Source organism: Leptosomus discolor, chromosome 19 (genome assembly GCF_034619465.1).
Source record: "Leptosomus discolor isolate bLepDis1 chromosome 19, bLepDis1.hap2, whole genome shotgun sequence".
In the NCBI taxonomy this organism is placed as follows: Eukaryota; Metazoa; Chordata; class Aves; order Leptosomiformes; family Leptosomidae; genus Leptosomus; species Leptosomus discolor.
In genome coordinates this window covers 11,103,590-11,115,718 of record NC_141409.1, presented here as the reverse complement: position 1 = coordinate 11,115,718, position 12,129 = coordinate 11,103,590, and the positions used below count along the sequence as shown (strand labels likewise).

The 12,129-nt window shown below is 58.3% G+C and overlaps 1 protein-coding gene across 1 annotated transcript in view; it reads right to left on the bottom strand.

The window, feature by feature from the left end:
• NOTCH1 (notch receptor 1) overlaps positions 1-10,785 on the bottom strand; it is a 42,519-nt gene extending 31,734 nt beyond the window's left edge. The window contains exons 1-2 of the mRNA XM_086475884.1: positions 10,728-10,785; positions 8,882-8,963 (exon numbers count right to left, since the gene is read on the bottom strand). Of these exons, the coding sequence (XP_086332010.1) occupies positions 8,882-8,963; positions 10,728-10,785 (140 nt within the window). The remainder of the gene's footprint in view (positions 1-8,881; positions 8,964-10,727) is intronic.
• Between the last annotated feature and the right edge of the window lie 1,344 nt (positions 10,786-12,129).

The following is a 12,129-nucleotide window of genomic DNA, read 5'->3' as shown; positions in this document are numbered from 1 at the left end:
GAGGAGCCCGTTTATGGTACAACCGTGAAGCATCAGCTTCCAGTGGGGGATCCCCAGGCAACACAGCCGGGGCTGAGGTGAGCAAATGGTCCTGGGGCAGGGGCAGGTCCTCAAGCAAATGCCCACCCCGGTGACTGGTGCGCCTGTTAGACACCATTAAACACCAGCTCTTCCCTTCCTCCATCGTGCTGCCCAGCAGCTGTGGCACTGGAGAGCCCCCGCTGCAACTGCCCCCCTGCTCTGATTTTTCATTTGTAAACATTTTCCCTTTAAAAAGGTTTTATTCTTTCAACCAGCAGAAGGAAGAGTTGAAATTTGGGGCAGATGAGGAATTTCCACCTCCCCAGGCCACCTGCCAGCCCAGCACTGCTGGTGCCCAAGGTCACTCTGCCTTCCCCACCCCTTTTTGGAGCAAATGCCCATTTTCACCCGCTCTGAACACAGCGCTGCCCACACTTGCTGCCTGTGCAGGGAGAATTCACGCTGCCTTGCTCCTGGGAGCTCCAGCATGCACGCAGCGCCGGTGTCATCATCTCATTAAGCAATGATGAACTCTCTTATTTTTTTTCCCTTTTCCCCCCTCAAACCAAGCTTTGGCTAAACACTGCGCTGCTCGAGAGCCAAATATGGAAAACTCCCACCCGGGACACGCGTGACCCCACCATCCCACTCTTCTAATCCTGAACATAAAACCTGAGATTAGGATCTGAACAGCCACCAAGAGTTTAAACAAGCTATATTTAGCTCCGATATTTATAAACAGGAGGAGAGGGGGGTTTTGCAGAGCACACGGGTGCCCCTGCAGCATGAACCCTACGGAAAGCCGGAGCAATTCGTGCCGGGGCTGTTTCGGTGAGATGGTGAGTGGGCAAAGATAGCAACGGCCGGACAAGTGATGGATCCAGCTCCCCCCAACCTCACAGCCACGAAGCTGCAGAGAGAAACCAACAGCAAAACAAAGCTCCTGAAAATAGTTATTACCAACAAAAAACCTCACTCCCGTGGAAACCATGGCCCAAGGGACGTAAGCGCTTCCGAGCAGATGGGTATCTGCTCCCGGGATCTGTATCCCAGGATTTCTGTTGCTGCCGAGTTTAACCAAGGAAACGGCGAGGGAGAGAGGGAAGACTCTGCCTCCGACACCTTTTGCCAGCAGAAATCCCTGTGTCAACATGACGCCCTCGCCGAGGGAGCGGGGACAATGGTGGCGGCTCTGCCCTCCGGTCGCAGCCTGCATTCCTGCCCCCCTCCCCTGGAAACCCCCCTTTTGTGGGGAGCAGCAGGCCCTGTGAAAGGGCCGTCTGTCGCCCTGCCTTTTGACTTGGAGGTCTGTGTCTAACATTTTAATAGGGGCTGGGGGCCAGGGAGAGCCCCCCCCCCATCCTTCTCCCAGGCCACCCCCTCCATGGGGTCACTCGCCCAGCCCGCCCCGAAGCTGGGGCGCGGGGCTTCGGCCGACAACGGGCATCGGGTGGCACTGCACATCTTGCTGTCCATGGCCACATTCCTCCATCTGTCCCAGAGGAGCTATTCCAGGGGTTAACGGGCCGGGAGTGCCTTTGGGAGGGTCTTTTTCTGATCCCCCTGCGCAACACCGCGCCGGCGGGGCGGGAGCGCTGGGGATGTGCTCTCCTCCACCTCTGCTCATCAACATCAGGTAATTTCCACCTTAAAATAAACCACTGCACGCTCAGAAACACTCACACCCCCTCCCCAGGCTGCGATGCTGGTGGTGGGGGGGGTAAGGTCCTTGGAGTCCCCATCACTCTGCTGCTGGTGGCTCTCTCAGCAAGGGGACATGGGACAGAGCAGCTGACGAAGCGAAGACCCTCCTTTGGTTGCTCCTCTTGGGGACAGTCGCGGACACAGGTGGTGGCACGTCGTGCCAGGAGCCATGGAGGAGAACGAGGAGGAATCAGCAGCAGGAGGCAAGGCTCAGCCCCGCAGCCCCGGCCCTTGCAAGAGCCTGGGACTGATCCTGCACAGGTCCAAGCAAAGCCTGGTGCCGCCACCCTCAGCTACACCGACTTTAGATCAAGCCCAAAGCAACAGGCTTCCCAGCCCGGTGGCGGCCGTCGGTGCCGCTCCCGGCACCCAGCCCTCCCAGCCCACCACCACGAGGCCACCTGCCTGCAGCATGTCCCCTCTATTACAACATTATAGCATCATTAAAACTTAATAAATCCATTTCCCATATAAATACCATTAAATTCAGATTTTGGGGAAGGGAATTAGGGTGAAAACTTGTTAAAAGAAAATGACTTCTGCGCAAATAAATTTTTGCAACTTGACTGAGCGTGAAAGTTTGCCATTAAAATGCAACTCCGCTCCCTTCGCTGGAAATGTGCAAAAGCCTAATAACCAGGGCCTAAACATTAACTGTTTAACTGACTTTTCCAATATTAACTCCAGGCTGCCGTGGGGGAAGGGAGGACGTGACGGGTGAAAGCTTAAAGTAGACATGAATCACGGCTGTGCGAGGGAAGCACACCCAGAGCGCGCACCGCTCACGTCGCGCTCCCAACAGCCCTTTGCAGAGATGTGGGACACCACCAGTCGCGAGCACAGCACGAACCCCGCTGTGCGCGGGGCAGGGTGCTGCCCCGTCAGTTGGGCTAAATGATCATTGTAGGTCCCTTCCAACTGAAAATACTCTATTCTAGTCTATTCTGGGGCAGAGCTCCCCACATGGCCCAGCCAAAGGTCTCCCCGCCCTGTACCCAGCCCCTCCCATGGGCTTTAGTCGTGGTCCTCATCCTGCACTTCTCGCACCAAGCGCGATCGGGCACCTCCATCACCTAATTCACCTCCATGAGCCAGGATGCGCCTGGCAGGTTGTGCTGCTCCACCTTGCAGCAAGACAGGTTTCGATGTTCAGATAAGCAACAGGACACGGAGGGAAACTGAGGCACTAGGCAGACCTCACCTGATGCATGTAGAAACCCCAACACCGGCCTATAGCGCAGACCCCGGCCCACGGGGTACTTGCCAACACGGGGAGATGCAAGGAGGGGATCTGACCCGCCAGACGCACGCTAGAGCTGTAGACAGAGGCACTGCAACAGGTCCGGGTGCTGCCATGCACCGAGGAGGGAAGAGTCCAGACAAGGGTGTGCAGGTCTGAACAGGCGCCATCACACCTCGGTCAGACGGCCAGGGGGAAGCAGCACTGAGCTGCTCTACCAGCAAGAGTCAGGTGTCAACGTAAAGACTGGGGTGGCCCCAGATGGGCATCTCCAACTGTCCGGGGGCTCTCCAAGCACGCAGATGGGCGCTGCCATGGTCTGGTGCCACTAAGACCGAGCAGGACGCTGCAAAGACTTCCCAACATCCCATGCAAGAGATGTGCAACGAGAGTTGTGCTATGAAGTCCAAACTGGGGCTTCCTCAGCCCTTCAGAGCCCCAGCTCTGCGCAGACCCTGCTGATGCCAGCAGTGCCAAAGCAGGGCCCTGACCCTCACACGTCTCTGCTCCTGCTCCTGGATGCCTCCATGTTACCCGTGAAGCAAAACTGCAACGTCCCCCTCAACACCAGAGCAGCATTTCTACTGCTCATTCCAGTTCTTTCATCGATGTGAGTAGCTGCAGTTTTGCCCCAGACCAAAGCACGAGCGCGGTCCTGGGCTGGTGAGCACCCAACACAACGCCCATGGCCAGCAGTCCTCTGGGGGATGGCAGGAACACCGACTCAGCGCTGCTGATACCTGCTGAGGCCAACCCCAAGGAACCTGCCACCGCAGGACGGAGCCCTTCCATGGACAGATGGACTGGGAAAGCTGGCATGCCTCCTCCTGCGGCAAATCTGGGCTCATGAGGGCACCACGCAGCAAGGCAGCATCAGGGACTTGTGGGATTTTGGCACAGCCGCCAGGCTGGGTGGCTGGAGCACCATCCTTCCAGGCACTGGGGCTCAGCGCCATGTGCCGAGGGCAGGTAATGAGATGAAAACACCATTCGGAAAGCATCTGGAAGCACCCCAAACCATCACCTCTCCAGCCTGATGGTCTTTCTAACCCTGGGCCCCAAAGCGAAAAGCTGCAGGAGATCAGCCCAAGACCAGTTTGGGGAGGGGTAAGTGAGCAGCCCACGTACCCCACGGTGATGCCCCATCCCAGGTGGGGCAGCAGGAGCCAAGCAGTCCTCAGGGATGGCTGGACACAAAGCCACGCACCTGCAGCTCCGAGCAGAGCAGGCGGACCCCGACCACCTTTTTGGCCCCTGGGATAGAGGCAGGACTCAACCAAGACGGCACTGCAAGTCTGCTTTCCCAAGGTGGTTTAAGCTGTATCCCAGAGGCTCTTCACAGCCCCAATACGTGGTCTAAACCCTTCACCTGGAGTTTGTCAGCGCGTTAACCATGGAGAAGTCTCCATCCGGATCCAGAGCTTACCAGCTCTCAGTAACTGCACCCCGAGGCTACTCTCTCGTTAAACATGCTGATGCTCTATAAATTTCACATTCCACTCATGTACACATGCCGTTACCATTTGGGACACCTACCAACACGAGCAAAACGAGGGTCACCACACCTCCAGGCCTGGAAAGAGCAGGTTAATTTCCAAACAATGTTATTTTAAAACTTGCTAACTGCCTCCTGATTATGTTATCCAAGCCCTTAATTGGTGAATAGCTTGGTCTTGCAATGACTTATACGTGTCTCCCTCGAGCTACATACAATAAACCATAACAGCCTTGGAGGTGAGACCAGGGCGTGCAGCATCAGCTGGAACAAATGGACGTGTCGTGGCTCCCAGCAGGTAGGAAGACAACAAGTCAGGTGGTTGAGATGGAAGAAATTCTGGTGGAATAAAACACACCCTGTACGACAAAGTGAGTGACCTACAGAAGCTGTCGATGGAGCAGAGCCCCGGGCACCGCACCACCCATTTAACAGCTACAACTACCTGGCGGGGAACAGCCCCTCTGATCTCAGGTGATGATGGCCACTGTGAATACCTCATCCCCTCCGCATCCTGGGGAGCCCCTGAGCAAATTCATCTCAGCTGGCATCACCCCATCTCTCCTGCTCATCCCCGTGCTCCGGGTATTGCTGAGGGAGCTACTGAGATATCTCCTCTTGAACGTGACTCACGCTGGCCCCTGCCCAAATGCAATACAACCCTCTGGCCATTACAAATATCCAAGCCATGAGAAAAATCAAGCAAAAAACCTCAGCCTAACAAATAAAATCCTAAGGCAAGTCAGGAGGAGTCAGTGGGACCACCTGAGACAGCTGATAACCATCAAGACGCCTTGCGGAGAGGAGAGTGAGCTAAAAAATCCTGCTGCCGTCCCAGTGACCTCACCAGCTGGGCTCCGCAGCTACGTTTCTCTTCCACTGGAATCTGCAACAGGTGACGTTTTTGTATTTTAATCTGCCCTCTTACCCGTTTCCACCTTGTTCTTTCCGAGAATGAGATCAAACTCGAAAGAGCCATCAAGAGTTCTCAACATGGCTGAATCACCGCTCGTCTACTTCTTTAAGAGCTTCCTCTGGTTGATTGTTCAACACTCCACCCTCTTCCTCTCCAGCACGGAGACTGCACTTTTTTTCTTTGTTATTATTTCATGGAAATAACGTTGGGTTAAAGCACATGAGAAAAACCAAACCAGAAGGAAACTTCCGCCCTTTACAATGAGATAACAATGACTGAGCAGTTGAATAACTTGAAGGGCACAGAGAGCCACAGGGCTCAGATCACTCCTCTGTCTTCCTGGTTGTCTCCTCAAAGAGTTTTGAGCTAAAATAATCATCTCTTCCCGCTACGGTCCCCCTCTGAATGTTTCTTCCAACATTTCTGGCCCTCTGCCCGTGGAAGCTGGTGGTGGCAACGGGCACCAGCTCAGGAGCCCTCGCCCCGGCTGAACTACAACGCCGCGCTGATTCATAAACAGAGGAAGTACTTTAGCAAACCGACTTTTCCCCCTTTTCAGCGCAAGCCTAGTGATTAATTTAACTTATTCTTTTCCTTTGCCGTCTCCTTTGCTTCTCTGGGCAAGAGTACGACAACCCAGACGCAGCTCCTCTGACTTCAATGGTGAAAGGCTGGTGGAGCGGGGTTGGAAACTCAGCCCTCTTTCATGCCATCTGCTTTTAACTAGCGGAGCAAGGGAGGTCCTGGGAACACACGTCACATGGCACAGCAATCTAAAATCAGCCCTACTCATTTGCAGGGATGCCAGTCAAAACTACAGTTATCCAGCAGTCTAATTAGGAGCTATCGCTAGAAGTCAAAATGACCTTTTGGAAAACCTCATTTTGCCTGGGAAAATGCCTTAGTGAAAAGCAAGTGCCCTTTCTGGAAAGCCACAGCTCCCCAGCGCCGTGAAACCACATGGCAAACACCGCAGCAGCCCCCCGGCTGCAGACCGGACCTTTTAAAGCTCCAGATCTGGTGCAAGCGCCATCCGTGGGACAGAAACACCCCGCGCCTTCAGCTGGGGTCCCTGCAAGCCGCACGGAACGCTGCTGCTGCTCTCCCAGCACTGAAAGACCCGGCTACCCCTGCCAAGATGGAAAGCAGCTCCAAAGGCGGCTTAATTAGGCCGCTTCTGTCGCGAGCCCTCCAGCCGATCAAATGCTCAGTCCTCTCCATTCAATTAAAGCCCCGAGTGCCCCGGACTGCCTGGCAAAGGGACAAGCAAGATAAGGCACCTGGAGTTTTACAAACTGTCATTGTAAAACAATAAAGGCAGAGAAAGTTCCTCGTCTCACACCAGCCAATTCCCTTTCTGTAAGAGGGCTGATAACTCGGTTTTGGAGTTATCAGAGTCGTCTTCACGTAACCCAACGAGCTCCCTCCCGCCACAAACGCCGGGACGCTCGTCCACTGGAGTAGCGTCTCCCTCGTACGCTATTTATTTCACTCCACTTTCTAATTGGATTTGTGGGGGCAGCACAATGGGGCTTTATGGCCAAACTTTGTTAAGTGCCAGGCCGAGCGGAGATGTGGCCAGCAGCCAAAATGGTGCATTTCACGCAGGCGCCAAAGGGCAGTGCCAAGCTTTTCTGCGTCTGGTATCTGTGTTCTTGGCTCTGCTTTGTTTAAGAAGCTTGGAAGCAAAACTCCTCGTAAAGAGATATTCAAACAAGTGAAAAACCAGGATTTTGCAAGCTGCTATCAGATACCTCGGAAAGTTGCACCTCCTCCAGTCTGGCGGTACCTCTCCTATCTGCCCCCATCACCCACGGAGCGCACCCTGCACGGGACAAGCGCCTTAACACACTGAGAGCACGCACCTTGGCTTCCTGCAAAAATAACTCGCACACACTTGCGAAGCCGTCCCGGTGCCTGCAGCCAAGAGGGAGGCAGTTATTCACAGCCAGCAACGAAGTTGTTCTTTAAAGTTAACTTTTTCTCTTAAAAAAAAAAAGAAAAAAGCCACCCAAGCCTACTTTGGAGGCTTCTCTTCCAAATAGAGCTCGCACACATCAGATCTAATTAGATTCCATCACCATCTGCACATGAAATGTAAATCAGGAGTTGCAGAGACTTAAGAAAAAAAGGGAAGAATGACCACAAGGAAAAGGAGGGGTGTAAGGTTGGGGAGGGGGTGGAGGGTTGGGCATTCTGGGAAGCCATACATGATTAGTCACACAGCATTAATCTGCCTCCCTTAACAATAGCTGCCGAATTTCGACCGAATCCCAGCTGTCGCTCTTTGAATGAAAGAAAACAAGATTTAGAGCGTCAAGCGTTGGTAAGGGCTTCTGTGCAAAAAAAAAGTGGCGTGCATTCATTAGTGTCTCACAAAGGGACCCAGCCTTTGTCCATTAAATTGCTCATGTGCCTGATTGATTTGCTGATTTATTTGCACCAAAGGGTTGGGGGGCTCAGCTTGGAAAAGGGGGCGGGAGGTACCCAGCTACTGGGCAGAGTAACGGCACCCAGGCGGATTTGCAAAAAGCAACACGCATTGTCAAGGGAAACTGCCATTCAACAGGTTGGGATTGGAAATGCCTTCAGGTTCCTCCGCCGAGGACTTCCTATTTGGGAATTTGGGGTGGGTGGGAACGTCTCCCCGCCTGCTCTCAGCTCAGGCCACGTTCAACAGGCAGAGGGGAAATCTGGCCGGAAAACAGAGCCTTGCCCATTCACATTTCTTTTATGGAATAGTTTTTAAAAGGGAGCTGGAGTCTTATTCATTTCTCTTGGTTATTGTTCCCTGGGAGCCTGGAGTGAATCGGCCATCGCTGCGGTGGGTCGGTTGGTCCTTCAAAGAGTCCCAACGCTTTACACATCCGCTTCCCCACAATCAGCTTGGAGAAAGCTCCTGCCCGGGTGCCAGGTCCCGCCAGAAATGCCGGGCTGGACCGCAGCTTGGCACCAGCGCTGGCAGGGCTGTAGCAGGAGGTGGCCCTGCTGCCCCCCCGCCCTGCCCCGGGCAATGCCCCGCAGACCTACGGACATCAAGGGGGCAGCTCCAGCAGCCAGAGCCACGCCACGAAACCTCTCTTGAATGTTTATTGGAGATGTATTGGACCACAAACTGCCGGGCTGCAAGGGACTGAAAGGCAATGCTTCAGGGCCAGGAGGGAGTAGCTGGAAGACAGACAGCCAGACAGACAGCCTCCCTCCCCGCCCGACGGTCCAACGAGCGCTGCAGGCTGGCCCTACCTCCTGCTCCATCAGCAGGGCAGTCTGCATAGGTTAACACCAGCAAAACATGGCCCTTTGCCCATGTTTTTCCACCCAGCTAGGAACAAAGCCCGATCCTGCCAAACTCGCGGCGACTCCTACACAAGCAGGTTATTCTTGCCACTCAAGGAAAGAAAACGCATCTTGCCCTATTAAATCCAGAGCCTTCAAAGCAAAGTCAACATGCATGTCAATACTTTGGTCAGGGGAGATGAAAATCCTCTGGCTCCTCCATACTTACTGGCACACCTCCGTCCCGTTGAGAAAAGTTTCACACTTGCCCCCGTTGAGGCAGGATTCGGCAAGCTGCGTGCACCGTAAACCTGCAAGCAGAAGGAAAGCGTTAGCCACAGCACAGGTCCCAGGTGGCAGCGGAGGGGGGCTGCAGCCCCTAGTGTCACCCGGAGCGGGGACAGGCTCGCCGAGCCCCTCTGTGCAGCCCGGTGAGATGGGGGCTGCAGGGCGATGGAGGCGGGCAGGGACCGCACGGCCCAGTGCCGAGAGGCTCACCTAAAAATAAACTCAGGGTGGGCTTGAGGGGAGGCTCTGCCTTCTCCTCCAGCGGGAGGACTGACAGAGAGAAACCCCAGATCAGGCCCTTGAGTGACAAATGCCATTTGGGAAAAACCATCTGCCTGAGGGCCCATGAGTTACCATCAACTCGGTAACAAAATGAGTCGCCCGTCCCAACTTGCTGTGAGTAAAGGTTTCATTGTCTGGCCCCCAGAGCCAAATTCTGCACAGTTACCACAGCAACTCGCTGAAAGTATCAGAATCGCTTCCGATTTCCACCCTGGCTCACTCTTCCCCTTCTCTGCCCCGCTCGCTCTTCACGGTAACCGGTTCTGCCACACGCGTGTGCAGCCAGAGGAGTTTCACATTGAGCGACTACGGCTTCGCACCGCCACCGCCACCACCGAATTTCCCTCCCGGATGGCTGCCGAGCCCCACACACACCCCAGGACTTCGCTCGGGGCTCTGTCCCCAGCCCTGCACGTCCCACTGGGGATGGAGCTGGGTGCTGGCGACCACTCCAGCCGGGCACAACTTTCTGCAAACATTGTCCCCTCTCAGCCCGGGCTGCACCGGTGTTAAGCGGGGTGAAGGCAGCCCCGTTGCTTTTTCCTTCCCAAAATCCTCCCGGGACATCTTGCTCTTGAGGAGGCAGCTCGCTCGGCCCCCGGGACAGGGGCTGGGGGCATCGAAGGACCCCGGTCCCCTGGGGCGAGCTGCTCCCCGCTCCGCCCAGCACCTCCGGCCACTTTTAGGGCTCTTTTCCCCAGTCCCAACCGGTCGCCCCGCTCTTTGCGACGAAGCACCCGGACCCGCCCCGAGGCCGGCGCCCGGGGAGGTGGGGGGGGGGGGGGAAAGGGGGGCCCGGGGAGGGAGGCGGGGGGGGGGGGGGGGGATACCCGGCTGACTTTCAAGAAACAGGAAACCGAGAAAAATTTGCAAAACGGTCAAAAGCTCTCGCGGAACAACAGGCAGGAGCGCGGCCGCCCTACGCGCCCCTCCGCCGGGTCGAGCCCGTCCCGAGCTCCGGCTCCGCCGGTTGCCCGCTGCGCCCTGCTCCGGCCGCCCCCGGTACCGAGCTCCGGCCCCCCCAGACTGCCCACCGTCCCGAGCTCCAGTCCCCCCCCCCCCCGACCGCCCGCGCTACCGAGCGCCGGTCCCCTCCGACGGCAGCGAGCGCAGTTCCCCGCAGCACCCCCCGGCCCCAAGCTCCGGTTCCCGGCGGCCCCGAGCGCCGTTCCCACGCCACCTCCTCCGGGGCACCGAGCCCCGGACCCCCCTCCCTCTGTGCTGAGCCCCGCTCCCCCCCGCTCCCCCAGTTCCGGCCCCGGTTCTCCCGCAAGAGCTGTGCCCGGTCTCCAGGCATCCCGCGGCACCGAGTGCCGGTTCCCACGGGGACTCCGCATCCCGGACAACCCCCCCCCCCCCCCCCCCCGCCCCGTGCTCCAGTGCCCGCGGTGCCCAGCCGGGACCGGGACCCACGCCGCGCCCGGCCCCGCTCTCGGCAAACTTCCTGCCGGGCGCTGGGGGCGGCCGGTCCGGGGCCCCGTGGCGGCGGCGGCGGCGGCCCTCACCTCGCGTCAGGGCGGGCAGCAGAAGCACCAGGAGGCCGGGAGCCAGGAGCCGCTCCATCCCCGCTCTGCTCCCGCCGCTCACAGCCGCATAGATCCGCGGGGTCTCGGCCGAAACCGAGCCGAGCCGGTACCGGTACAGCGCTGCCCCGCCGGGAACCCCCCCCCAGACACACCGCGCCCCAACGCCGAGCGCAGCGACTCCGAGCGCCGGCGCCTCCCGCGGCTGCTCAGCCCCGGCGGGCCGGGCCGGGCCGGGCGGGCGGGAGGGAGGGAGGGAGGGAGGGAGGGAGGGCGGGGGGGGGGGGGGGCGGGACGGCGCGGGGCGGGACGCCACGGCACGGCGCGGCACGGAACGGCACGGCACGGCACGGCACGGGACGCTCCTCCCTACCCAGCCCGGGGGCCCGCCGCTGGGAACCCCCTTCCCGCCACGGAGGGTCGGGTCCGCACAGACCCCACGGGCAGCCCCAGGGCAGCTGCCCCCGTGCAGCCACCGGACACCCCCGGTGCAGCCCCCTCAAGGCAGCCCCCCCCCCCAGCCCCAGTGCAGCCCGGGACACCCCCAGTGAAGCTTCCCCATGCAGCACCCCCCCCCCCTCCGCGATACCCCCGTTGCAGCCCCCCATCCTTAGCGCAGCTCCAGCACAGCCCTCCCACGCAGGCACTGCAGAGCCCCAGCACAGTCCTGGACATCTCCATACAGCCGCCGCACAGTCCCAGTGTAGCCCCTGGACATCCCCAATGCAGCCCCAGACACCCCCAGTTCCACCCCCCTACCCCAGCCTTGGTGCAGCCCCTCCATGCACACCCTGCGTAATCCCAGTGCAATTCCCCCCCATAGGCCCGGTGCAGCCCCAGTACAGCCCCAACCCAGCTCTGGAGCAGCCCCGTAACCACCCTTAGTACATCCCCTGCACAGCCCCTCGTCCAGTGCAGCCCCCCCAGCCCCTGCACAGCCCCTGCGGGCTGCAGCACCTTCTCAGGGACCGCAGGAGGACTCAGGCCCCCAGCCTGACCCTCAGCATGTCGATGTTGGGGCACTGGGGACATGGGGACACACGGGAAGGGGGCGGTTGTGAACGGCAGGTTACACTGGGGGCCCAGGGCTTGGGGCTGAGCATCCCCCAGGGCTCACAGGAGAGCTGGGTGCGTTTGGGGGCGTGGGAGTGGGATTCACCCTCCACCCTCCACCACCACAGCGACGCAGGTATGTGCAGGTACGCCGAGCCTTTTCCTACCCGCCTTCCCCATACGTGCAGGCAGCTGCCCGCAGAGCTGGGGTCGGATGTTGTTTGGTTTGTGCTGTGAACTAATGAACTCGCCGGCAGAGCCCTGGCCAGCCCAACGCACCGCATCAACAAATAAACAAATAAATTAGGAGAAGCAGAGAAGCCAAAGCCAG